The sequence below is a fragment of the Triplophysa rosa genome, linkage group LG3 (genome assembly GCF_024868665.1).
Source record: "Triplophysa rosa linkage group LG3, Trosa_1v2, whole genome shotgun sequence".
Lineage (NCBI taxonomy): Eukaryota > Metazoa > Chordata > Actinopteri > Cypriniformes > Nemacheilidae > Triplophysa > Triplophysa rosa.
In genome coordinates, this window is record NC_079892.1 from 4,842,725 (window position 1) to 4,868,595 (window position 25,871).

The window sequence follows — 25,871 nt, forward strand, 5'->3', positions numbered from 1 at the left end:
TTCAACAAGATGTATCATTTTTGACACGGTCCAGGGTTAAAATCCATATAGCTTATTAAATTTGTATAACAACAAAAGACTGACACGTTCACTGATGTCTTCTGGCAGACAGATGTCATGCCAACCTGACAAAGATGACATAACACCACTCGCGAGTCGCTAATGACTAGGGCTGTGCAAAAATATTGATACATGTAACATATACGGCCATATACATACGGCCAAAAGTACGTGGAAGCAAGCATGGTGAGAAATATAAGAACGCTTCGAGCTCTCAGAGCTGATGTGTGGGTGTGCTTCGGTTTTAAAAACAAGTCATGGAGTAGTGAGTTATAGAAAATAAATGCTGGGAACCCAAACCTCTGATCTAAAGGTCCATGAATCGCACATCATGGCCACTCTGCAGAGGTAAGGGATGTTTTTACACTTATCCTTTCAGAAAACCCCAGGTGGTGCACAGCATGTTGTATTTCTAGCTCTACTTTTTACATTTTCTATTTAAAGTATTGCAATATATCGCAAATGTGTATCGTATCGAAATACCTAGCAATATATTGTATCGTGACCCATCTATCGTGATATGTATCGTATCGGGAGGCACTTGCCAATACACAGCCCTGCTACTGACGTGACCTGAATAATTCCTTCAGAAACACGCGAAAACCACAACCGCATGCACAGAACAAATAATAACATGATGTTCTCTTAATTGCATTGCAACATTAGAAACTGTGTGGTAACAGCACAGCCCTACACTACTGTATTTCAAATATCTTACATCGCCAAATTAGAAGAACACTTAACTGTATCAAAAGATTGTAAAATACGATGTCAAACTGAAGATGTCAACACTTTTACACCATATCAAGAGTTTTACACAGTGACTTACAGTCTACAGGAATCATTTTGTTTATCATTATGTGTTCTTTTGAATTTTAAACCCATGACTCTTATGTGCCGTTAACCCAACGACATTTCACAGAGAGTTCACAGATCTATGCACTGTTTAGTACAAATATAAATATCGGAATCAAAGTTTCCATGTACATGAGCTGATTTTCATTAGCTGACGTTCATGTTAAACATTTTGCTACAAACAAAACTACAGAACATGGTTACTATAGTTAAACCAGTGGATCTCAAAGGGGGCCGTGGCCCCCTGGGGGGCCCCAAGACGGGTCCAGGGGGACCAAAGCTTTGGTGGCATTTTATGAAATATAGAAATTTCTCATACATTTTGTGCAACCAAACAGAACAATAATACCACCAACCAAAACAATTGATGTTCCAGCATTGTATGATTGAATATGTTTGGTTTAATTAAAATTCTAAGTTTAAGTATTTGGGGGGGGGCACAAAGCCACGGTTTGTTTTCATAAAGGTGATACAACAGGAATATGAGGTGGGGGGTTATAGAGTATTATGAGTAGAGTTATGAATGAGGTCTGTGAGTAGAATATACATAAATTTCAGGTGATGCAGGTAAAGTGACGTCAGTCCAGTGAGTGCACCCGGTTAAAAATATTCGCGCTTTGCTTTCTTTTCCCAAAAGCAAAAACAAAAAAAGTTCAGAATGAACAAATCAGGCCAGAACGCAAACATCCCAGTTAACCAATAATGAGTACATAGTGCTAAAACTATAAATATTCAAGCGCATGCCAGTCTGAACGAATTAGATTTATACCCGAGTCTAGATACAGTGTTCAGTGATGTTGTTCTTAGCACTCAACTAACGTTACATTACGATACTATCTGACATGATCATTTATGCCAAAACAACCCTTCAACTTTAACGCTTTCTCACTTTTATCAAACTTTAACAGTTTATGCAACCGTTTTCATTTATTGATAAGAATTATTGACAAGATGATGATCAAATAAAATAACACCAAGTAAAAAACGAAAAGAACTTGTTAAAGTCCATTAAATAACTTTACACTCTTCTTTCTGGCTATGTTTGACATCCGACACCACCGAGGCCTCCGTAACACTCAACCAGAGCAGTTCATACGTCCCGGGACCTCACAAAACTCCGATTAAACATATCAAAAACTTTCACGAAACCCTCATTTTAGTTTACGCACCACTTCGAGAAGTTCAACTCTCGTTGATCTAAGCAAGTGCAAAGTTTACGTTACAGCTGAACTTAACGCAGACTTGACTCGCGACGGCTACACATGTAAAGTTGCTGCTAAAACTTAAAAGTCACATTTCAAATTATATGAACTTTGTAAACGCGTGCTCGTCACAAAATAAAAGTTACGCGAGAACCACCGTGCGCTACTTCGTTTTGCTCTTCGCACCTACGATCCTACTTTGTTTCACATTGTTCGTGGCGGTATAATGACTTCAACACCTCAGAGACGTGAAAAAAGCGCTTAAACTATTTAACTCACCGCGAATCACAGTCAGACTACAACAAAGCAGCAGACCCAGCAATAAAATCTCCATCGCAAGCGATCCGGGCTTTAATTCCATAATCCCAACTCCATTTCTTCGAGGTATCGGTGTTAGGAGAAAGTTTGCAGTCCGAGTTTAGGTCGATCGCTCGCAAGTTTTTTTTCCCGACTCTTCCAGCCCTCTGATAGTAGAGGAGGCACGAGGAGGGGAATGACTGACAGCGGAAACTGATCGACGTCATCAAGTGGGACTGCGCGGCGCTGTGGCGCGTTCGCGTCGCCAGTCTGCTGCCCGTGGAGGAGAGTCAAAGTAGTGCTCTTTCTGTTCAAGAGCAGAAATGTAAGATATTATAAGCATGGCATATAAAAAGTGACAAACACGTTTACGTCGAGTAGACACGGCCAATAAATGCAGATATAAATGCAAACAATTAATAGATGCAAGGAAAAGACGTAACAATGGGAGATATGCAATACACAACTTAATAAACACAATACATTAAACATAACAAAATATATATAAACAACTTGAAGTAGGCTAATGTTAAGTAAGTGTTCTTATTTTTATTGTATATTTACATCACATTTACAAGTGCCTTCAAGCCATGAACCTAATGGCATCATGTCTCAGTAGGATCTGACCTAGTATCTCAGTTTCATTTCCCCAAACAATACTACTGGAAAACAATTTCTCTGAACATAAAGGGAATTATATTTAGTCATAAAAAGTGCACTTGTGCAATATTGAGGTTTCATTTCTGTTTTTGTCTTGTAACATATAAGGTAAAATGTACCATTCGTTTGCAAGAGAAGCGATGTGTATGGTATTTACAGTAAAGTTAAATAAAAAACATTTCACATTTTTGGAATCTTCCTCTTTTTTTGCAGAACTCTATGTACACTGTTGCAAACCAGGGTATTTTTAATAGAAGAAAAAAATTTCACTGTAACGTTTGGTAGAACTTTGTTACCAAAAGTTGCATGTAATAACGTTTGGTACAATGCATCAGTAATATTAGCAGAATAAGAACAAATGTTCATCAACGACATTGCATTTATGACCGGCTATCTGGACCCCTTTTTGAACTTTCATCAATTTGTAGTCCAACAATAGATCAAACTCACAGTAAATGACCTCATTGGTTCTACAGAGAAAACAAGACCTAATATGCCAACCCTGGCACAGCTTTTCCTGTTAGCTGCAAGCCTGTTACACTTTATTTGTGTTCCTATGAAAGTGCATGTTATAAAAAACTCTGATTCATTTCAGCCTCTTTCAAAGGTCCTGAGGTGCTGTAAACATCAAGGATCAAACCGAACCCCTGGCGGACTGAAAACACACGTTGGGTTGAATGGTAAAAGAAGTTCTACAACTGGTCCAACGTCCAAAGTGAAACCATATGTGGCCCTGGTGAGTGCGTGTGAGGAGAGGAGGCAGTAATTCCCGGGCCCTGAGAAATATGCCGTAATGAAACCTGCCTTTACGGTCACCTGTGCGATATTACTCTTGGCATTCTCTTTGATCAAGCAAGCACCGTGCACCACTTTCTCCATTGCCCGTTGTTACTCTTTAATATTAGACTTTGCAGTAATACACCCAAAACCTAACGCAAAACATATTTCTGGTGTAACCGATGCTATCTGGATGGAGTCCTTTTAAAACAAAGGGTTTATAGAGGCATCATTTCAACATGCTTTAACCCGGTTGCACCTACTCCTCTCCAAAAATTCATAGACAGGATTGTGTTTGTACAGCCTGGGGCCCAGCCGTCCGCCACCGCGTTACACAATCACGTAAAACAGAGATATTTTGTTGAAATATGTAGGCAATAAAGGCCTAATAACTGAGTATCAATACCACACCATCATCCACACTGCTGTTTACGAATAGTTTTTCTTGGACAGCAGTTAAAATTTTTATTGGATGTTTATCAACATCATTCTCACGAAATGTAACACTTAGGATACAAGTGCCAAGAGAAAGAGAGATATTGGGAAATTGCATGGCCTGGGATTTATGGAAACATGGCAATCAACAAGAAATGTGGTAAGCATAGGTTGCGAAAGGATGTTTTCAGATCAGCAGACCACTTGCATATCCACAACGCAGAATATAACAAAAGACTCCATACTTCAAACTGCACCGCTTCAATAAATTCCACATTTTAAGGTGTTTTTCCCCCCAAACAAAACCATCCCCTGGTGAGCTTGTTGTAAAGGTGTCGGCGCACCTTCCTCCCAACTCGTTATTTTGCCAATTAAATTTCCAGACATTTAAAATGAGACAATGTGCATCAAAGGCACAATTATTGGCCGTCAGATGTGGTTTGTTTTTGGTATGGCATCTTGTTTACTCCAAAGGATGCTTGATATGCATTTCTCATAAAACACTTAGAAACCGATGTCTTGGGGGGGCCGTTGGCTCCAAAAGAGACTAGGAGGCAATGGACTCCTCCTTAAGGTCGTGGAAAGACCCTGACCAAATCTTCAGTTTATGCATCTGTGCTGATTTTGGGGCAGAATTGTCCTTAAATGTGGTTGAAGTGTTAAACAGAACTGAGAGTACTAGACTTTTATGATCTTAAACCAAACGTATTATAAAGAACAAGAGAGGGGGTGGGAATACGTAGAAGTTTGTGAACAATAACGTTGTACGGGTGCAGATTCCCAGTAATGGATCGCGGTTAAGTACACATCATAAAATACAAGAACAGACTGCTAGGCATTTTTCTTGCAAAGTATCTTTTCTTTATTATATATCTTTTCATACAATGCAGCTATTAAGACTTACAAAATCAATTTGGCACATATCAAACTATCATTCTTCTTGCCTTCCTTAGATCTCGTACAGTAATATCATAATCTTTTCTTTGTTCCAGACACTAAATACACAATGGCTAATTTATTCCCTTGGCTTGACAATGTGCTTCTGTGCCGCAATTCCTGGTTTGGCATTGGTTCCTCACACAAGAAAAACACTGACGATCAAAAGACAATAATTTTTAAACAATTCTTTGAATGTTCCCGGACAATTCAGTCAAACATAAAAAAGGCAATTATTGCAGAGAACCTTTTAACTGCTTATGAAACACTGTTACAAAACACATAAATGGCAAAACAAGTCAAACATTTCCAAATATTGCACTATGAATTCCTTTATAACATTCGTTGAACATAGGTTATGGGTTAAATTCACGCTAAGGCTTCACCCCATCTTTCCAGAATTACGAGGAAGCTAAATCTGCATAGAAAGAAAACACTCGTCATACTAACTAACTCAATACATTTAGTATTTGAGCACCAGTAAGATTTCCTTAAAGGGACAGTTCACCAAAAATGAAAATTTTGTCATTTATTCACCCTCATGTCATGACACTTTTTTTCTGTTGAACACATGAGAAGATATTCTGAGGAAGTCAATGGAACCAACGTTCTTCAAAATATCTTCTTTTGTGTTCTGCAGAAGAAACTAAGTCATACAGGTTTGGAATGACATGAGGATGAGTAAATGAGGAAGGATTTTTCATTTTTGGGTGAACGACCCCTTTTATAAGAATGAAAGTTGCACAGGGCTTTTGAAATGTAAGTGCTACCACTTTGAGCATGAGGAGCAGCTAGCAAACCCCGGAAAAGTCAAAATCTTCCAACGAAACGTAACCCATCTCCTCAGACCCCTGAATCGGAGTACATCCCATTGATAAGATAGTCGACCTGAGTGTAATCCTTTCGCCTGTAGCTCTCGTAACCTTGCTTGAGAAACAACGCAACTGTGACCACAAAGAACAGAAGGCCGAACATTAGCACAGCAAGCAGAGAGCTGGTGTTCAACAGGTGAATGGTGAGAGGGTCACCGGCCACCTCCACCTTGGCTTGGTCAGTCCTACTTTGGTCCCCATTGTCTTTAGGCGGTGTGGATGGCACGACTAATGGACGTGTTGAGGTTTTTGCTGTGGTTGGTGATGGCTTTGTGGATGTTGCTACTGGAGAAGGTTGCACTGGTTTTGAGGAAGGGATGGATGGAGGTGTTGTAGGCACTGATGGTGAGATGCTGGTGGATGTTTCGGCCCCTGACGGTGAAGGTGGGGAAGGTTGTTGTGGAATTGTGGTTTGTGCAACTGTTGTGGTGACGGATGTGCTGGTGGATGTTGTCGTGGGTTTAGTTGTGGTTGCTGTAGTCGTGGTTGTAGAAGTGGATGTGTTAGTTGGTGTTGTTGTTATTGTAGGAATTGCTGTAGGAATAACTCCTCCTGCGATCTCCTTAGATCCAGCAGCTTGCTTTGATGGAGTTGTCTGTGGTTTGGTAGAAACTGTTGATCCGTTAAGAAAACCAGGCGGGTTTGTTGGACTGGAAGTGCTAGAGATGTTAACGGTAGGTCTAAATTGTTGTCTGCCGTTTGCAGAGGAACCGTCTTGAGAAGGCAGGGAGGAGTTGTTTCCAGAGGAATGATGGGAAAGCTCAGTTTCCACAAGGAAAGATTCTGCAAAATAAAAGTGCGGAGAGGTAAATGGTGAGATCTGGCAACGTAATGCAAACCTCAAAAAACTATAGTTACAGATGGACTGCCAATATGCCAGAATCGTATACAGCTTATGGAAACCTCTAAAAAACAATCTATGTATAGTGTACATACTGTATATCTAAGGTTGCATTACTGTAATGGTTACTGTACTGAAAATTGTTGTATATAAATGTTTTCCATCATACATCTATTTCATGTGTTGTTATTCTGGATGTTGTTCTTGTCCTGGAATCTTGCTGTAAACATGATGACAGTTTAACTAACTTGCCCAGTGAAAATCTCTTCTAACAGACTCGACTGTAGGCAGTTTATGCTATTAGTGTTATTCCGCTTAAATCCTGGAGGGTCACAGATCTGTAGAGTTTAATTCCAACTCTAATATTAAATTATTATATTTATTGAGATTGACCCCATTTGTCCCCAATTCATATGCAGGAGATCTATGAAACGGATGATTTAAGAAAGAAAAATAGGGGTGAAGGTTACTAAACTAAACAAATCAAATATAAACACAGGCACAAAAAAAGAACCGTAATGTTAAAAACATAAACACATGGGCGGCCAAACCACGGAAAAGTACGGTAGGCCTATTCACACCTTGTTTTGCTAACATGTCTTTGATCTTTGTGGCATTTTTACAGAGGTTCTCTGGGCAGCTGATCAGATAACAACGAGATGTGTCTTCATCATAAACGGCGTTTGTACACAAATCAGGAAGTTGACCTGAAAATAGAGAAGAAATTGGTCAACAACAAGGTTCTTTTGAAATGAAGCATATATTGCAAATATACTGCAGATACAAATTAAGAGACCATTCAAAATTTTCATTTAATCAGCATTTCTAGATGTGTTGTGGTCACTCCAGTCCAGTGTCTGTTGAATTTCAACAAAATCAACCCCCAGGAGTGACAAAGTCATCCAACAAGACACATGAAAACTGTGATAAACCTATCACTTAAATATTTTTTTGAACTTTCTTAAATACAAAATGAGATAACATTTTAAAAATCATGTTTTTTATTGTGCATTCCAATTAATATCAATCAACCTGCAGTTGGTTTGTTTTGATTTAAGCCATAATAAAAAAAACAGCTAACTAACACAATAAAACACAATAACATCATAAAAACATGATTTTTGAAACATTTAAAAACGGAGTTCTCATTTTGGAACCAAACTCTTCAAATGTTATTGTTGTAATGCTTAAAAGGGAATATGAACACATTTTCTTTGCAGTATTTGAGGTCTTGACATGTTTCTCCAGTTTTCATTTTCTGCAAATAGATGCAAATATAAACAATATTCAATTTGAAATTTGGGAGAAATCTTGTTAGTAGTTCACAGAATGAAACAAAAATGATCATTTTACCTAAACACATACCTATAAATAGTAAATTCATAAAAACTGAAAATGGTCTTTGAAATGGTTTCTTAATTTTTCCACGGCTATAGTTTCAAAGCAGCTTTAGAGAAAATGTTTCAATGTTACCAAACAGTCCACAATTTTTATATGAGATGATATCAGAAAGCATGGTGATAATATAGTATAAAATATGGTGTTTACAGCAAAATTAATGTGTATTTTAAAGTAATGACTAAAAGATTTCTATTTGCCTCCCTACATTTTAGATGGGAAATAACATAATATGTAAATGTACAAGAACAACTTTTGGTTGTGAATCAAAATCATACCGTTTTGGATATCCAGTTAACCTTCTAACACACTACCTAAATTCCCCAACTCATAAATAACCAAACCGTAAAACATGGACAATGTGTGCTACCAGCCCCAGAATTTAAGAGTTCAAATAACCCAAACTATTTAATGAAGTTTGTAAAGATTGTTTTTAGATTGTCAAGTCCAGATCCATTTTACAGCCTCCCTCTAAAAAGCAAAATAAAACGAGTGGCACAATCTGTGACTCATCAACCTCGGCTGTTTTCATTGGGACAGCAACGTCCCCGAATGCTCGTTACTGGACATGGAAATGCATATCCCGAGCTCGGCTGTCTTCGAGAACGAGCCGCATCTGGGAGAAAAAACAGGCCTCGCAGTGCTTCTCTTTGATCGTCTCCCAACAGCACGTACTGCACACCTCGAGCTCGACATCCGTTTTCACGCACCCCGTCTTTTGCCTATTCCCACTTCCCCTGATTACTTGACCAGGTGGCTGCAGCACGCCAGGACCGACGGGGGCCCGCTAACGGGAAGCCGTGTGTTTGCACTGGAGCCTTTTCTTGCATTTTTGGACTGAGTCTGCCAATGATCGAGCATTTATTTAGCATTTAAAAGCTCCAGGTGAATCAATATTCAACCACTATGCCAGATGAATCATTTCTTGTTCAACGTTGACATGCAAAATAAAAAGGCCAGCTGCATTGGTCTGCATTGATTTTTTTGCATTAAACATTTCCCCAGATGTTTTAAGATGGAGCAGACGGGGACACAAACTAAATACAAGTATGATTCCAGATTCAAACTAGAAGTGTCAGTTCAAACGCAATTTTAATGCGATGCAATATGTGCATTCTCTGTATCGCCACAAGGGGCGCTATAGTACAAAATGTCTTGAAAGACAGTCGGGAAAAGCATGTTAGACTTTAAGTATGTTAAGAGCTAGAACTTAAATAAAAATACATCCAGCATAATGGCAGACATTAGAAGGTAACTCTATCACCACTTGAGCGCCACAGTAACGCACGTTAAGTACGTACAACAGGATCACACGCAAAGTGCTAGCCAAGCATTCACGTCTGCACTCGTGTACTTGCGCGGCAGCATGCAGGAGGCATAGGTGGCAAACAGAGGCTGGTGTGAAACCGTAAGGGCCTGGCCTAATTTCCGCCCCACTGCAGTCGCCACAGGTCCCCCTATAGTGCGTTGCGGCTTTGACGTGCCAAAAACACAACGTTCCCTGGGCTGGAATGTGGAATGCTTGTGTATTTATAGCTCCTGTCATTCCAAACATTTCAGACTTCCAGATGGCAGTGGCGATTCTGACCTTGCCTTCGATCTCCGTGCGGTTAACGCGGCACGGAAATTCGATACAGAGTGCGTACGTGTGCATTATCGGAGGGCGGATGTGAAGAGGCAGAGCCAACCGCTCGCTCCCCGAACACAAAGCCAGCCTGCCCCAGGGTCATTACCACTGTCTGTGTGTTTACAGAGGTGGCGAGTCAAGTACAACGTGTGTGGCCAAAGCGAGAGGAAAAATTAAAAAGCGAGCATGTCTTGACGAAGACTGCAGAAGGGTATCGCCCTCTAAAGGAGCGCCTGGCTCGTAAGCAGAACAGCCAGCCCGAGCTTCCCTTTCATGTTAAATGCGAAACACATGGCCCTCTTTGAAAGTACACGTCCTTCAAGGGGAAAGCGTGATGTGTAAAAGACTAAACGAAACATATGGCTTTAGTTTTGTGAAAAAATACTATATTCCGCAGGTACCCTGTTTTATCTCTGAAGGTAGCGCGCGGATTGTATTTCATTCTGCGCACCGCAAAATTTTGAGATTGCATGAATAACAACCTTAACCTTTTGGAAAGAGAAATGGAATAGAGTACCTGGATTATTTACATTTTATTTGTCTGTTTTATGCGTCTGTCTTGCGTACATTGTCAAACTACCTGTTTTCTTAAATAACCACAACCACATGGCACTTTAAAAGAGATAGTTCAGTCAAAACTAAAGATTTTGTCATCATTCACCGCCCCTTGCCTTTCAAAACCTGTATTTGACTTTTATCTGTGGAACACAAAAGAAGATATTTCGAGAAATGCCTATTTTGTGTCCATACTAGTCAATGGGGTCCAATGTTGTTTGGTAACCAACATTCTTCAAAACATATTTTGTGTTTTATGTCTCACAAAGTAAGACATACAAGTTTGAAATGAGATGAGGGTAAGTAAATGATGACAGAATATTCATTTTTGGGCGAACTATCCCTTTAAATTAGCCTTCAGAAAATACTCAAAACAATACTTCTACCTATGAAATGAAAACAGAAGAATAATAATTAATTTAGGAATATTACATAATTACACAAAAATTGAGATGCATTACATGTCTACTTACACAATGCCTTGTCACAATTCAATGGATTTTCCACAGTCATATTAGAAACTATCCGGAAGCCGTTGTCCGAATCTATGGACTCACATGGAAGCACAAGGAACCCAAGAATGGGCAGCAATACCAGGGTGGGGTGGATGGCCATGATCACACGAGTGGCTGGGATCATAATGTGAGAGAGGGTCACATCCCCAACAGCTGCAGGATACAGAAAGTGAACAATTTAGAAAACTTTATTAACCATACAATCAATGCATTTTGATCAGTCCTAGCTAGAGGCAACTTCTATGTACACTTAGTTAGATGCTCTTTTGTAAAACAGATATAAGCAGACCAAAAGCAAGTCTGACTGTTTCTGTCTATTCACTTAAACTCTGTAGTTCTTGAACTAATAAGGCAGCTTGGATGAGTTACGAAACACTTGCGATTAATACACAAACAGGTCTTGATGTTCCATAATGACCTGAATAAATGAAAACCATAACTGCCCTTCATGGTGTGAGGGAAGCAGTGAACTCAAGACTGACTCAATTACGCCATCTAGTTCAAATTTTAGGACACTACAACAAACCAAAGATTTGATCTCCTTTTCATTGCATTTGAAAATGTAAATGTATTACTAACAAATTAAATGACCGATGACATACTAGAGTTTTTTTAATCAATTCTTTTGTCTCTAGATGTCTCTTACAAGGTTTATGCTTTGCTGCAGTTATGCAGGCAAGGTTGGGAATAAGGAAGTTTCAAAGTGAAAAAAATAGGACCTTGGGTGTAACACATAAATCCCTGCCACACCCCTTTAAACAACCACTTGGCTACTCCAGTGAGGGCAAACCGCATTGAGGCGCTCACTAAACCCGTTCCAGGATCTGCAGATCACATGACTTCTATCCAAGTTTGAACAAAGGTGGTGAACTCACTCAAAGGTGGAGCAGATTATTCACGGATGGTCTCTCCTGAGAGGTCTGGAGTAAAACAGTGAAATGAGAAAACCAGTTTGTTGCTATAGAAATATGATCTAAAGAAGCATAGACAAACAAACATCATACAGTTTTGCACACATTACATTTAAACAAATGAAAAATGTATGGCACGGCACGCTGAATGTTATTTTCTACTGGGTTAATAATTTACATTCAAACCACATTGGAGATCAATTATATGTGGTCACACATAAATTCCAAAAATAAATAAATAAACCCTTAAAGTAAACTTATTAGTGTGTATTTTTATATTGAACGCCATAATAGTTGCAACTTGGAGTTATTGTTAATTACGTAGGTCAGTTGTGTTTGCAACGAAACACGTGTCTGCTGAATCTTTTCACTACTCCCTGGGCATAAACAACAATTATACCAATTGTACAGTCATTAACTCAATTACACCTACAATATAATCACAATTTAAAGAAAGACTGTAACAAAAACCACGTGTCAACTATTTAAAACATTTTGTAAAATTGCACGCATGATTCTCAGAAGGGTGTACTTACCAAGACATAAACAACCCTTTTTAGGAAACTTTGCATAAATGTAAACAGCGGCGTTTGAAACAGTTATCTTCACACGAGCAAGTCGTTCCACTGCAGTTTCTGTAATGAATTCGGTTTATTTCCCCATGAAGTGTGTGTTTAATGTCACTGCCCTGACAGACGCTTCATATATTCATTCGGGCTGTTTAAAGAAAGTAGCGGCTAGCTGACAGACACGACACAAGGGTGGCGCGACAGAAGCTGATGCAGGACTTCCGGGTCGCGAAACTCTGCAGTTCGAAAGGATGTTAAAATAAAAGTTCTCTGCTCTTCACGTTACGCTTATAAATATACAGCTGTACATCAGTTTATTAGTCAGTCAGTACAAAACCTTTTTCTATGAGAGCAAATCGTACTGTAAATTAGCACGAAATTTGTAGGGGGAGTTTTAAAGGCGACGTATTTCAATTAGTAGAACGCAACTTATAAGCAATTGATCATTAGACAATTCTACTAAGTATCTAAGTATCTCACTATACTTTGGGTGTGGAGGACCATTATAATTAACATAAAAAACAAGTAAAAATATATAAATAAATAAATGAATACATAACATAATAATACAAATAATACACAACCTTATAATAAGAGTTAAATATCCAAACGTTGTTAAATGTTTAGCCTAAAATGCAGTTTTAGTATTCATACAAGTCTATTCTATTCATTTTCCTAAAGCTTTCCTTTATTATTTTATAAATTTTATAAATGTATTATTTTAAATTATTTTTATTTCTTAATAACTTATCTCCCTATTGTGATGTGACTCAGAATTGTTGGAGTGAATAGAGTAATTGCACACCTGAATTATTTTCTTATACAGACCAAAAATAATACACACTAATCTAAACACTGACGCAGTTTCACAAAATCGTCGATAAATGTCGTTCAAAGACAGATTTTGTACGTTTTATTTTTTATTCATTCATTCTTTTTTATAATTTTACCGTTTTAGTACTTTAATCATGAAAAGCTTGAAGTCACGTGACACGGAAGTCCTGGATGTCGATTTTTTATTACCGAAAAGCTTCGCTAGAAAAATCATCCACTAACGTTCAGTTGACAACATATTCAATAAACAAAAAGAAGGATGATAAAGGCCATTCTTATTTTTAACAACCATGGGAAACCCAGGCTCATCAGGTTCTACCAATATTTTGTAAGTCATGTCATGAAAAGACACCGAAACTTCAACCTATAATCATTCTTTGCTATCAGCTGATGCGATGTTTTCGTCTATATTACTGTATTGTTATTGAAAGCACAATATGATCTCGTTTTTTGCTCTTTGTAAGCAAGAAGTGATGTTACCAGATAACATATTTAGTTTTACTTATGTCAACTTTTGTATATATAAATTTATATGTATATATATAAATTTATATGTATGTGTGTATATTAATATATATATATATTTATAAAAACATTTTTATTAAAATATCGCATAATGCTTATCTGTGGAATAAAGTTAATTTTAGTCAATTCATGCTCTTTGTCAGGCGGAGGACATGCAGCAGCAGATCATTCGGGAGACTTTTCATCTTGTGTCCAAAAGAGATGATAATGTCTGCAATTTTTTGGAAGGTGGAAGGTAAAGCCATATGTAAATGGATGATGACATATATAATATGTACATGAGCTTGATGTAATGTAGTGTAGTCGTGTAATATGGTTTTCTTCTCTATTTTAGTTTGATCGGAGGCTCAGACTACAAGCTGATCTACAGACACTATGCCACGCTGTACTTTGTGTTTTGTGTGGATTCATCGGAGAGTGAGCTGGGGATACTAGATCTCATACAGGTACACATACAGTTGTATTTATTGTATGGAACTGGCCTTCAGCCACAAAGGGGTAATTTTGTTTTGTAATGGACATGTTTATGTTGTTCCCCGCTCCGTTTAGTCTTTAGAAGTCTCAGTGGAAATCCATCCTGTTTTTTATTGTTATATTTTCCCACTCAGGTCTTTGTGGAAACGCTGGATAAATGCTTTGAAAATGTGTGTGAGTTGGACCTGATCTTTCACATGGATAAGGTCAGAATTCACCGAATGTACTTTTAAACTATTGTTCGATTTGTCATCTTTGTGTAGGTCATTAATGTCTTAATAGCACATTATCACATTACATAAAAGCTGTTGGACTTTTGTACTATTAAGNGCAGTTTTTTAAGCTTTGAATAAACACTGACCTTAAAACAGCAATTGGTTTTAATGCCTTTAAAACTTCTCAAAGATACATACCAGGGGCTTTTCATCTCCATTCTGAATGAAACCAAAATTGCTGACAATAAATGCCAACAAATAAGTTGACATTTTTTTGGTGGCATCAAACACTGTTCTGGTTACCTCGACGCCATCCACTTCAGTGTCAATGCTCTCTAAAAAAATAAAATAATAATAATAACACAGACTGATTCCTCAGAATGGATTTAAAGTTCCAATATTGATTTCCTGTTCATGAGTTGTCTAATGTGTTTTACATACCTATGTCCTTGCCATTAGAGAGGGCTGTGGTTCCACGATCGTGTAGAAGAGTGATGTTGAAAACTGCTTTCATCGCTGGTTCGTCGAAACAAGGGAAAGCTTTCCTGGCATCCGTCGGCTGCATCTGTGTCGTAGCCACCACTCTGAACATCAACAGGGAATTCAAAATATGAATCTAAAATTGAGAAAGAACTAAAAAACACCCTCAACGTACCACAAATGTCTAGAAGAGATATAGCACAAACATTTAAGCACAAAGTAAAGCACTTACTTCTTCACTCCATTCTCAATATATTCACTTCGGTAGAAGCCACCCAAGTCATCTGAAAGCTCTCCCACAAACTCAGTATGGAGCTCGTATTTTTCCCCGACAGTTAATTTGCCTTCCAGGTGAATCACCAAATACTGCGTTTTCGTCTGCATCCAGGTCGACCTAATGGAAGGAGCGGGTGTGCAGCCGTGGGCCGTCAGCGTGGGATCTTTGGTCATGTTTAACTTAATGGAATGAATGAGGATGAGGTCTGTCTCCTGCACACATTTGAAGACCACGCTGGAGCTTCCAGTGAAGATGTAGAGACCGGTTGTAGGGTTCGGCTGCAGCCGCGGCCACAGAAGGACTTTGTAGAACTCGGGTTCCAACGTCTGAGGAAGGCGCCACTGGTCCCAGGGTTCGTTGGACGGTGCCGTCGTTGGAACCGTTGGGGCTTTTGTGGTGGTCACTTCAGAGGTGGGTTTCAACTCATTGTTCTGGGACTTCTCTTGGGAGTAGACCACCGAGAGGGCGATGATGGTGGCAACCGCTCCAGCACCTATCACTATTCCCACTATCCCCAAGGTTTTGCTGATGAAGAATCCCTTCGCCATGCTCGAAAGTCGCCGTGTGAGAGGATGAGAGGGGAGAAGTGACATCTGCTGAACTTTTTATGTGAGGGATGGAGGACTCCCCTCCCACATCATTTAATAAATCATCCATTAACACAGCTTTGCTTCAGTGTTTAAGAGGGCAAATAGAAACTTGTTTTAGATAAAAGTTGTAACCTGTAACTTCATCGAAAGCATGTTATACCTCATAATATAAATGTGAATGTTTTTACCACAGTTCTACATTTCTAGTAATGTGACTGCATCCAAATATTTAAGTGGTCAATGCAGGATGCTTGAGGGAAAAATTCCTCTAACTGTCTTATAACAGCTTACTGTGCTTCTTAGTCCACTTTTATAAATCGATTCAGGAGCAATTCAATAAAAATCTGCATTTTACAAAAGTATGAAAGGACAATGTTCATAGAAGCAGACACTTAACTGCTGACACAACTGTTAAAGAGTAACTAAATGTCACAACATGTCATACAACTATCATTTTTAATACGAGCAAAATAATTCACAGTTTAACCTTGGTTTAACTAAATTACCATGTTTTTTTCCGGGAGCAAAGAACAGGATTTGTGTCAAGTGTACTTCTGTGGTTGTCAATTCAGATTGTATGTAACCAAACTGTAAAATAAAAGATGAATGCAATGGACAGATCTCGCCTTTGGATTCATTTAATGATGGAAACTTGTACAAAGGCTGTAATTCTAATCTAATGTTTTATTGTGCATTAGATTAGTATCTCAGAAAATAAGTTAAAAAACTGTAACTGTACTGTTATCAGTCTTTATGGTTTTTCCTTCCCATCATCTGAACTCATATCAACTCTGTGTGAGGTGTCCAACAAAATCGTCAGGGTCCATAAAACCTCAATTTATCTGCTTAATTTCGACATTATCACGTTTTATTTGTGAAAATGACCTTTCTCTTTTTCATAAAAGGACCAGGTCATCATGAACTGTCACAAAATGTATTTTGTGGATTGCAAGTTCCCCTATTTATGGTGTTAGATTATGCATTACTTACCTCATTAACAACAAATAAAAAAGCAAAGCAATAAATCAGCAGTGACTGTCTGTTAAACAAAATCCAACACACAAGCGCACACAAAAGAATTGTTCAAACTGTTGATTGTTTTAACTGTTAAGCAGTGGATTTCTTAAGAGAATATGCATCAAATTCAGACAAAAAACTACAAGTCACTACAAGACGGCATGACAGAGTGAATTTAACACAGAAAGGTCTCATCTGATGGTTTTTGACCTTTGATAGGCCTCTATCTTTATAGTTTGCCTCCATCGATATCAGAGATCTAAGACATGATATCACTCATTCTTGTTGAGCACAATTTCACAGATCTCAAATTTTAAATGCAATAAAGTTGATTTTATAATGCTGCAAACTCATGGTGATCAAACTAATTCTCAGAAATAATGCTGATGCACGGTTGCAATTAAACAGACCTTGGCCAGGGTTACAGGCCCGTTCACGGACCTTCACAAATTACATGGACCCACAGGCTTCTAGAACTTTTGACCTTTTAGCCCACTAGTTACACCCGCATGTGTTCTTTTTTGCCCATCACAAATGCACATTATATATATTGTATATTATTTTATGAGTCTGCACAGATGAAAGGCAAAATTACATTAAAAGATAATTTGGCCTGCCATACACAAAGCGCAGTAAATGTCCTTCCAAAACTCTTTATGTCTAAATTCAGTTTTATGAAATGGAATGAAAAAAACTGTGTTGAAATGAGAGACGAATTTTACGTTGAAATTAATTACATACTAAATGCACTCTTTTAAGAACACTACTTATTTCAACTAATATACGGTATTTTAATGTATTACTTAAAACTTAACTCAAGTATAAAGTGCATTACTTGATAAGTGAAAATTTCACGTAGACTACATGTTAAATGCATATAAATTCAAATTGGAATTTTCAGAATGTTTACAGATTTTATAACAACCTTAAACAGTTAAAAAATCTCCAAATGATATATTATGATGACAGTCATTAACAATGTCTTGAGTTACTTTGGATTTTACTGAACTGACATCAATAAAACATCTGAAATCTGTTATGCACCTTTGAAACTCATATATAACATTTTTGTATCGATTGAAGGTCTTTGCAATCAAAGCCTGCAAGAATGTAATTGCCATCACCCAAAAGATGCGTATGATGAAGGTTCCGGATGTGAGATGTCCGACTCTTCTTTTATCTGCCTGTACCTTCATGAGAGCATTTCCAAGGTGCTCAAATACCGGAAGAAAGTGTCATCAGAAAGACTATGAATCATCCATCTTCAGTGAGCTAGGCGCATGTATGCAGAAATGAGTGCTACATCCAGAGTTCACTCCACATCTGGACCACCCAGGATTGCCAGTATCAGTAAGACATTGTCACTACTACTATGTTGGCACCATCAGTAGGACTGTTTGAAAATTACGAGCGATCCTCACCTTAGGTTTTGACCGAGCACCTGGAGGCCTAACGATTTGGCACTGCTTTATCTTTGAAACGCATTTTTATTTCACGAAGTTTTAAAACTCATATCTCACGAAGGTTCCTGTCTAGTTTCACAGAAGAGATATTTGATATCAATGAAACGTTGTGCATTGAACTAGAGCTTGGCATATAATTAAGAATTGACTTCAGTGATCTAAGCCCTGGACACAAACCATCTAAGTCAAATACCGATAATCAATTTGTTAAGGAAGCAATTTATATCGTTTCACCATCAACCGATCATTCACACCCATGTGAATTTAACAGCTCAAACCTTTTAAATGAGATGATGTGTCAAATGAGACATGAAATGTCCACGAAGCGTCTACCTAGAAAGTTAAAGATGAACTTATTTAAAGTTTAAAAACACAAATCAGCGAGTCAGAAATATTCTCTCTGAAACTGTATCATAGACTTAATTTTAAATTATAACATGACCTAAAACTTGACAAAACACAGTTTTAATGACTTAACATGCGTTATAAATAATGCAAAACATTTACAGTTATTGGCATAAACTTCAGCACACAAATCAGTATTATGGAATGTTGCTACATCAAAGACAAAATACACAACAATCCTATGAACGAAACAGGAGTTCAGCTACAAATCAAAGTTTGAAATAAATGTACATGAAAGGACCCTGTAGTGTGCTAAGATGAGATGAAATGTAACAGTCCTCAGGTTAAAGGTCCTGGTGACTACAGTCAGTCGTGAGTCTGTAAATGGCATTAGGGAGACAGTCTATGGCAATGAATGTTAGGGTTTAATAACAACACAGACCACATTGAAAAGTAACATGAAGCTTTAAAATGGGGATAGACTGGGCACTTTTATATTGATGTCCCCGATATTGATGTTTCGAGGTATTTCAGGAAGGTTCATATTTTTCACTGCCGAAACAGCTCGAGCTGGTGCTGCAGACAATCCACCCTTAAAAAACATCAACAATATGCAATAATATTAATAATATTCAGTACCAAGTAGCAAACAAAAACATCCTTGCTACATTAAAATCTAACTTTTTTCCCTATTTTCTTTAAACAAATGTATTCTTAAGAAAGCTGCAGGATTCACTTCAAAAAACGAAGTTCTTTAATATGAATTTTTTTGAGTTCTTTTAACACTCTCGTTCTTTAATGAACATGATATTGAATTTTGACCCCATGTGTACCAAACACTGTCTACTCAGCGACTGCACTGTATTAGGTATCTTTTCTTCAAACATCATAAAAATGTTTTTTTTTATCAGCACAGTGTGTCAAATGTTGTCAAACATTATTGATTGTCTAGCTCGTTATAGATTATCTGGAACACACTGACCATAAACCACTGATACAAACCCAGACATCTTTAACCATTATCTGAATGAATATGCCTTCAACTGATCTATTGATGATAAAACTTCACAATGCAGACAACATATTTGCAGGCAAACAGAAAATTTCAATTTGTTCAAAAAAAAACATGGTCTCTGTGGAGGTTTGTTGCTGTGTGTGCAGTAGTTTAACCGGATTTGTATATTTGTTATAAACCCTATTTACAAAACTCTTATTAAGTGTATGTCAAAGGTATTGGATTTCTGTTCTATCAGAACTTGTGTCAGCCAAACTGGAGTGACTCCTACCTGTATTTGCTCTTTGCAAATGTGAACTCACCTCGGATTTCTCCATTCTGTTTTGCAGCTCCACTTGTGCGACTATTTCGTTCATGTTCGTTTCCAGCACCATCCCTCCCATGACAACTTCCTGGAGAATGTTATGCACCTGAAAACAACAACAAAGACTTCTAATCTTCAAGGATTTTGGTTTATATTAGCATCCCTTAAAGGTATAGCTCAGCAGAAATAAAAATGATTCCAAATGTCATTCCAAACCTATATGACTTTCTTTCTTTTGCAGAACAGACTTTTTTTCCAAACATTGGTAACCAAACAGCATAGGCCTCCATTGACTTATGGACACAAAACCACTGAGACATTTTTCAAAATATCTTCTTTTGTGTCGTATACAGGTTTTATTTTATTTTTGGGCAATATTCAAAACCAAATGTGTCTATCATACACTTCCCAATATATCCACTCATAAAACATTACTACTGATTAGATAACCACACTTCAGTCAATATAACATTTTATAACAGTGCCATAATTTAACAAAAGTCTTTTATCAGAGCGGATATTCTGACTCACATATGACCCTTCACTTACCCGCTGGAGCAAAACCCATACATCTCTCGCCTTTCGTAAGACCTTCCCCTCCACCCCCCTAACACTATTCACTCCTAGATAGACTTAATAGCAGAGTGTTAAAGAGTACCTGAAAACCATACTTAAGTAAAAGTACAGATACCTTGCAGTGAAAATTACTCCATTACAAGTTACAAGTCACCAATTCCAAAACGACTTCAGTAAAAGTCTTTGAGTATCTGATTTTAACAGTACTTGAGTATTTTACTCATACTGAATGTAGGCTCAAAGCAGCACTAGTCCTCAACACTTAAGAGACACATCAGTGAAAAACTAGAAACAGTTGATTTGTGAGGTGAGCAATCGCATTTATTTTCTTAAATCATAATAAGACTGAACACCTCAAAATTGCAACAAATCATGGTCGACACCATAACCTACGTCATTACAAACACCCTAAGTCTCATTTAAGCTCAAGTGCTCATAAGTAAACCAAAGTCCTTCAAAAAGGTTTCTTCAATATAACAGATAAATAAAATAATGTTAAGTAGAATTAAAAAGTCAAAGCCTTTTTGCACTGGACATGCTGGTTTGGGCCTCATGGCCAGCTGCAGTCATGTCCTCATTTCACATACACTGTTATCTACCTGCCATTTCTACAGTAATATATTGGCAACACTGTTGCCAGCTAGTTACTGTAGGTGTTTTACAGTAAACTACTGCAATGGCTGTTTGAAGATACATTATTAAAGAATCTATTAACGCACTTAAGTCACACAGTCTTAGATGAACAAGTGTAAATAACAGATGAACACAATAAATCTGTCAAGATTTCACCAGAGGAGAATTAAAAACAAACATCAATAACATCTTCACATATTACAGACACCACTTTCACTTTATTTCTGTCATCTTGTAAGATCTTTTTGAGATTTAACTCTAGTTCATAGTGGTTCAATTATGTTTTAAGTCACCATTATGGGATCAGTGTTTGCTTTGGTTGGACTCTTTGACTTTCTTGTAGCTTTAAAATGTACACTTATACAATAACACTGAAAGGGACTTTACAGGAACCGCAACTTTATGTTTGCTTAGTAACTGAAGATACATCTGAAAGAATTCAATCATTAAATAATAATAATATAGCATTTAAGATTTATTAAGATATGTTTGGTAAAGTGATTACATGTTATAATGGAAAGATCTCTGTCAGAAAATCTTTCTTTGCAATTGAGACACAGTTAGACACTTGACATACAAACCTCATCAATGGTGACAAACAATCATGAATGAGTTTTGTACTATGTACCCAGCATGCATTGCAGCATGAGCTGTTCAGTTGATTGTCACCATTGTTGAGATTCATATGTGGATTGTTCATTTCTCTGTGTCCGACTCATTCTATAGGTTAATATTTTGTCTATATAGTGTGAGAGCACTTTTGAAAATTGAAATACTATACATTCTTTTTACTGGTTTACATCACTTCATGGCAATAGTCCCACCACATGGTCAAATTTTGAGCAAACATGTTTAGAGCACATTTAGGAAGAGTTAGTTTTAAAAATAAGAGCTTTTGTAGATGTGTGACCTACAGTAACTAGCTGGCAACAGTGTTGCCAATATATTACTGTAGAAATAGCGGGTAAGGGCTAACCGTGTATAAACCGCCAGCGATTGACTCTACCTGATACTGCACTCATATTCATATAAAGAAGCCATGTTGACAAGTTTTTGTAAGTTAGGGCAAAATCCACAAGATTGTAGTACCTTCATTCCCTGTAAATGGCAATATTAATTATAAGATAGGTGCCATGCAAAATGTAATGTGTAATTGCATTAGTCATTACAAATGTAGTGGAGTAAAGAGTACATATACTTGTTCAAAAATGTAGTTAAGTAGAGAGTAAAAGTTGCTAATATCTTTAATACTCAGTACAACTACAAAGTAGCCAAAAAGATACTTAAGTAAAGTAACTAAGTACATTTACTCCAATACTTTACACCACTGTATATGTATGTGTGTATATTAATATATATATATATTTATAAAAACATTTTTATTAAAATATCGCATAATGCTTATCTGTGGAATAAAGTTAATTTTAGTCAATTCATGCTCTTTGTCAGGCGGAGGACATGCAGCAGCAGATCATTCGGGAGACTTTTCATCTTGTGTCCAAAAGAGATGATAATGTCTGCAATTTTTTGGAAGGTGGAAGGTAAAGCCATATGTAAATGGATGATGACATATATAATATGTACATGAGCTTGATGTAATGTAGTGTAGTCGTGTAATATGGTTTTCTTCTCTATTTTAGTTTGATCGGAGGCTCAGACTACAAGCTGATCTACAGACACTATGCCACGCTGTACTTTGTGTTTTGTGTGGATTCATCGGAGAGTGAGCTGGGGATACTAGATCTCATACAGGTACACATACAGTTGTATTTATTGTATGGAACTGGCCTTCAGCCACAAAGGGGTAATTTTGTTTTGTAATGGACATGTTTATGTTGTTCCCCGCTCCGTTTAGTCTTTAGAAGTCTCAGTGGAAATCCATCCTGTTTTTTATTGTTATATTTTCCCACTCAGGTCTTTGTGGAAACGCTGGATAAATGCTTTGAAAATGTGTGTGAGTTGGACCTGATCTTTCACATGGATAAGGTCAGAATTCACCGAATGTACTTTTAAACTATTGTTCGATTTGTCATCTTTGTGTAGGTCATTAATGTCTTAATAGCACATTATCACATTACATAAAAGCTGTTGGACTTTTGTACTATTAAGTCTATCTAGGAGTGAATAGTGTTAGGGGGGTGGAGGGGAAGGTCTTACGAAAGGCGAGAGATGTATGGGTTTTGCTCCAGCGGGTAAGTGAAGGGTCATATGTGAGTCAGAATATCCGCTCTGATAAAAGACTTTTGTTAAATTATGGCACTGTTATAAAATGTTATATTGACTGAAGTGTGGTTATCTAATCAGTAGTAATGTTTTATGAGTGGATATATTGGGAAGTGTATGATAGACACATTTGGTTTTGAATATTGCCCAAAAATAAAATAAAACCTGTATACGACACAAAAGAAGATATTTTGAAAAATGTCTCAGTGGTTTTGTGTCCATAAGTCAATGGAGGCCTATGCTGTTTGGTTACCAATGTTTGGAAAAAAAGTCTGTTCTGCAAAAGAAAGAAAGTCATATAGGTTTGGAATGACATTTGGAATCATTTTTATTTCTGCTGAGCTATACCTTTAAGGGATGCTAATATAAACCAAAATCCTTGAAGATTAGAAGTCTTTGTTGTTGTTTTCAGGTGCATAACATTCTCCAGGAAGTCGTCATGGGAGGGATGGTGCTGGAAACGAACATGAACGAAATAGTCGCACAAGTGGAGCTGCAAAACAGAATGGAGAAATCCGAGGTGAGTTCACATTTGCAAAGAGCAAATACAGGTAGGAGTCACTCCAGTTTGGCTGACACAAGTTCTGATAGAACAGAAATCCAATACCTTTGACATACACTTAATAAGAGTTTTGTAAATAGGGTTTATAACAAATATACAAATCCGGTTAAACTACTGCACACACAGCAACAAACCTCCACAGAGACCATGTTTTTTTTTGAACAAATTGAAATTTTCTGTTTGCCTGCAAATATGTTGTCTGCATTGTGAAGTTTTATCATCAATAGATCAGTTGAAGGCATATTCATTCAGATAATGGTTAAAGATGTCTGGGTTTGTATCAGTGGTTTATGGTCAGTGTGTTCCAGATAATCTATAACGAGCTAGACAATCAATAATGTTTGACAACATTTGACACACTGTGCTGATAAAAAAAAACATTTTTATGATGTTTGAAGAAAAGATACCTAATACAGTGCAGTCGCTGAGTAGACAGTGTTTGGTACACATGGGGTCAAAATTCAATATCATGTTCATTAAAGAACGAGAGTGTTAAAAGAACTCAAAAAAATTCATATTAAAGAACTTCGTTTTTTGAAGTGAATCCTGCAGCTTTCTTAAGAATACATTTGTTTAAAGAAAATAGGGAAAAAAGTTAGATTTTAATGTAGCAAGGATGTTTTTGTTTGCTACTTGGTACTGAATATTATTAATATTATTGCATATTGTTGATGTTTTTTAAGGGTGGATTGTCTGCAGCACCAGCTCGAGCTGTTTCGGCAGTGAAAAATATGAACCTTCCTGAAATACCTCGAAACATCAATATCGGGGACATCAATATAAAAGTGCCCAGTCTATCCCCATTTTAAAGCTTCATGTTACTTTTCAATGTGGTCTGTGTTGTTATTAAACCCTAACATTCATTGCCATAGACTGTCTCCCTAATGCCATTTACAGACTCACGACTGACTGTAGTCACCAGGACCTTTAACCTGAGGACTGTTACATTTCATCTCATCTTAGCACACTACAGGGTCCTTTCATGTACATTTATTTCAAACTTTGATTTGTAGCTGAACTCCTGTTTCGTTCATAGGATTGTTGTGTATTTTGTCTTTGATGTAGCAACATTCCATAATACTGATTTGTGTGCTGAAGTTTATGCCAATAACTGTAAATGTTTTGCATTATTTATAACGCATGTTAAGTCATTAAAACTGTGTTTTGTCAAGTTTTAGGTCATGTTATAATTTAAAATTAAGTCTATGATACAGTTTCAGAGAGAATATTTCTGACTCGCTGATTTGTGTTTTTAAACTTTAAATAAGTTCATCTTTAACTTTCTAGGTAGACGCTTCGTGGACATTTCATGTCTCATTTGACACATCATCTCATTTAAAAGGTTTGAGCTGTTAAATTCACATGGGTGTGAATGATCGGTTGATGGTGAAACGATATAGTCTCAACGGTACAATGGTTTCACTTCAGTCATTTTTTATCCACTCTGTAATGCACTCTTGTACAATATTCCTCTCTGAAATGGTTAAAATGTATATGTAAAGTAAACATTTACTCCCTCTCAAAATAAGAGGTGCCGTAATTTAACTAGTGGCAAATTATTCAGTTTATTAAGTCAATTCTTGTGTGCACTTTCATACTATGAGTGGTTTCATGTTTTGATAAGTTTATTGGTTTCAACAGAAATGAAAGTTCTTGCTCTCTTCATTTACTGTTAAAGATGTACTGTATATATGGTTGGAAACAATAAATGGGCACAGTAGAATGTTAGTGCTCATAATATATCAAACTAATTATAAAATGAACAGAAAACAATTTTTTTAGCATTTAATGTATGAAATTTAATGAAATTATCTTAGTTACTAAAATC

At 37.1% G+C, this 25,871-nt stretch overlaps 3 protein-coding genes and 1 long non-coding RNA gene across 5 annotated transcripts in view; 1 reads left to right on the top strand and 3 right to left on the bottom strand.

The window, feature by feature from the left end:
• The window catches only part of lrp5 (low density lipoprotein receptor-related protein 5), a 50,452-nt gene extending 47,842 nt beyond the window's left edge, over positions 1-2,610 (bottom strand). The window contains exon 1 of the mRNA XM_057330160.1: positions 2,397-2,610. Within this exon, the coding sequence (XP_057186143.1) occupies positions 2,397-2,478 (82 nt within the window). The 5' untranslated portion in view covers positions 2,479-2,610. The remainder of the gene's footprint in view (positions 1-2,396) is intronic.
• A 2,522-nt stretch (positions 2,611-5,132) lies between these two features.
• Positions 5,133-12,728, bottom strand: wu:fa25f02 (uncharacterized protein C11orf24 homolog). Of its 2 annotated transcripts, none has more exons than XM_057330472.1 (5): positions 12,478-12,728; positions 11,906-11,950; positions 10,989-11,183; positions 7,517-7,642; positions 5,133-6,877 (listed from the first exon to the last, which is right to left on the bottom strand). In XM_057330472.1, the coding sequence occupies exons 3-5, from the start codon at positions 11,152-11,154 to the stop codon at positions 6,066-6,068; spliced, it is 1,104 nt and encodes a 367-aa protein (XP_057186455.1). In that variant the 5' UTR covers positions 11,155-11,183; positions 11,906-11,950; positions 12,478-12,728; the 3' UTR covers positions 5,133-6,065. The 2 variants fall into 2 exon arrangements, with proteins under 2 accessions (XP_057186455.1, XP_057186457.1); XM_057330474.1 differs by having other exon boundaries at positions 11,906-12,003.
• Positions 12,729-13,505: 777 nt separating this feature from the next.
• ap3s2 (adaptor related protein complex 3 subunit sigma 2) lies at positions 13,506-25,214 on the top strand. Its single transcript, XM_057330457.1, has 6 exons — positions 13,506-13,672; positions 14,013-14,104; positions 14,204-14,315; positions 14,478-14,549; positions 23,894-24,001; positions 24,727-25,214. Exons 1-6 carry the CDS (start codon positions 13,604-13,606, stop codon positions 24,850-24,852), a joined length of 579 nt encoding a protein of 192 aa, XP_057186440.1. The 5' UTR covers positions 13,506-13,603; the 3' UTR covers positions 24,853-25,214.
• On the bottom strand, positions 18,835-21,210 carry LOC130552243 (uncharacterized). The gene is made up of 2 exons (XR_008962698.1): positions 20,048-21,210; positions 18,835-19,322 (listed from the first exon to the last, which is right to left on the bottom strand). It is a non-coding gene; the product is annotated as an uncharacterized LOC130552243 (long non-coding RNA).
• Positions 25,215-25,871: the final 657 nt, after the last annotated feature.

Coding starts and splice junctions, on each gene's coding strand:
- wu:fa25f02 (XM_057330472.1), bottom strand. CDS start 11,154: ATGATCCCAGCCACTCGTGTGATCATGGCCATCCACCCCACCCTGGTA. Junction 7,643..10,988: donor GAATTGTGACAAGGCATTGT/GTAAGTAGACAT, acceptor CTCTATTTTCAG/GTCAACTTCCTGATTTGTGT. Junction 6,878..7,516: donor AGACATGTTAGCAAAACAAG/GTGTGAATAGGC, acceptor TTTATTTTGCAG/AATCTTTCCTTGTGGAAACT.
- ap3s2 (XM_057330457.1), top strand. CDS start 13,604: ATGATAAAGGCCATTCTTATTTTTAACAACCATGGGAAACCCAGGCTC. Junction 14,550..23,893: donor TGATCTTTCACATGGATAAG/GTCAGAATTCAC, acceptor TGTTGTTTTCAG/GTGCATAACATTCTCCAGGA. Junction 24,002..24,726: donor ACAGAATGGAGAAATCCGAG/GTGAGTTCACAT, acceptor ATGTTTTTTAAG/GGTGGATTGTCTGCAGCACC.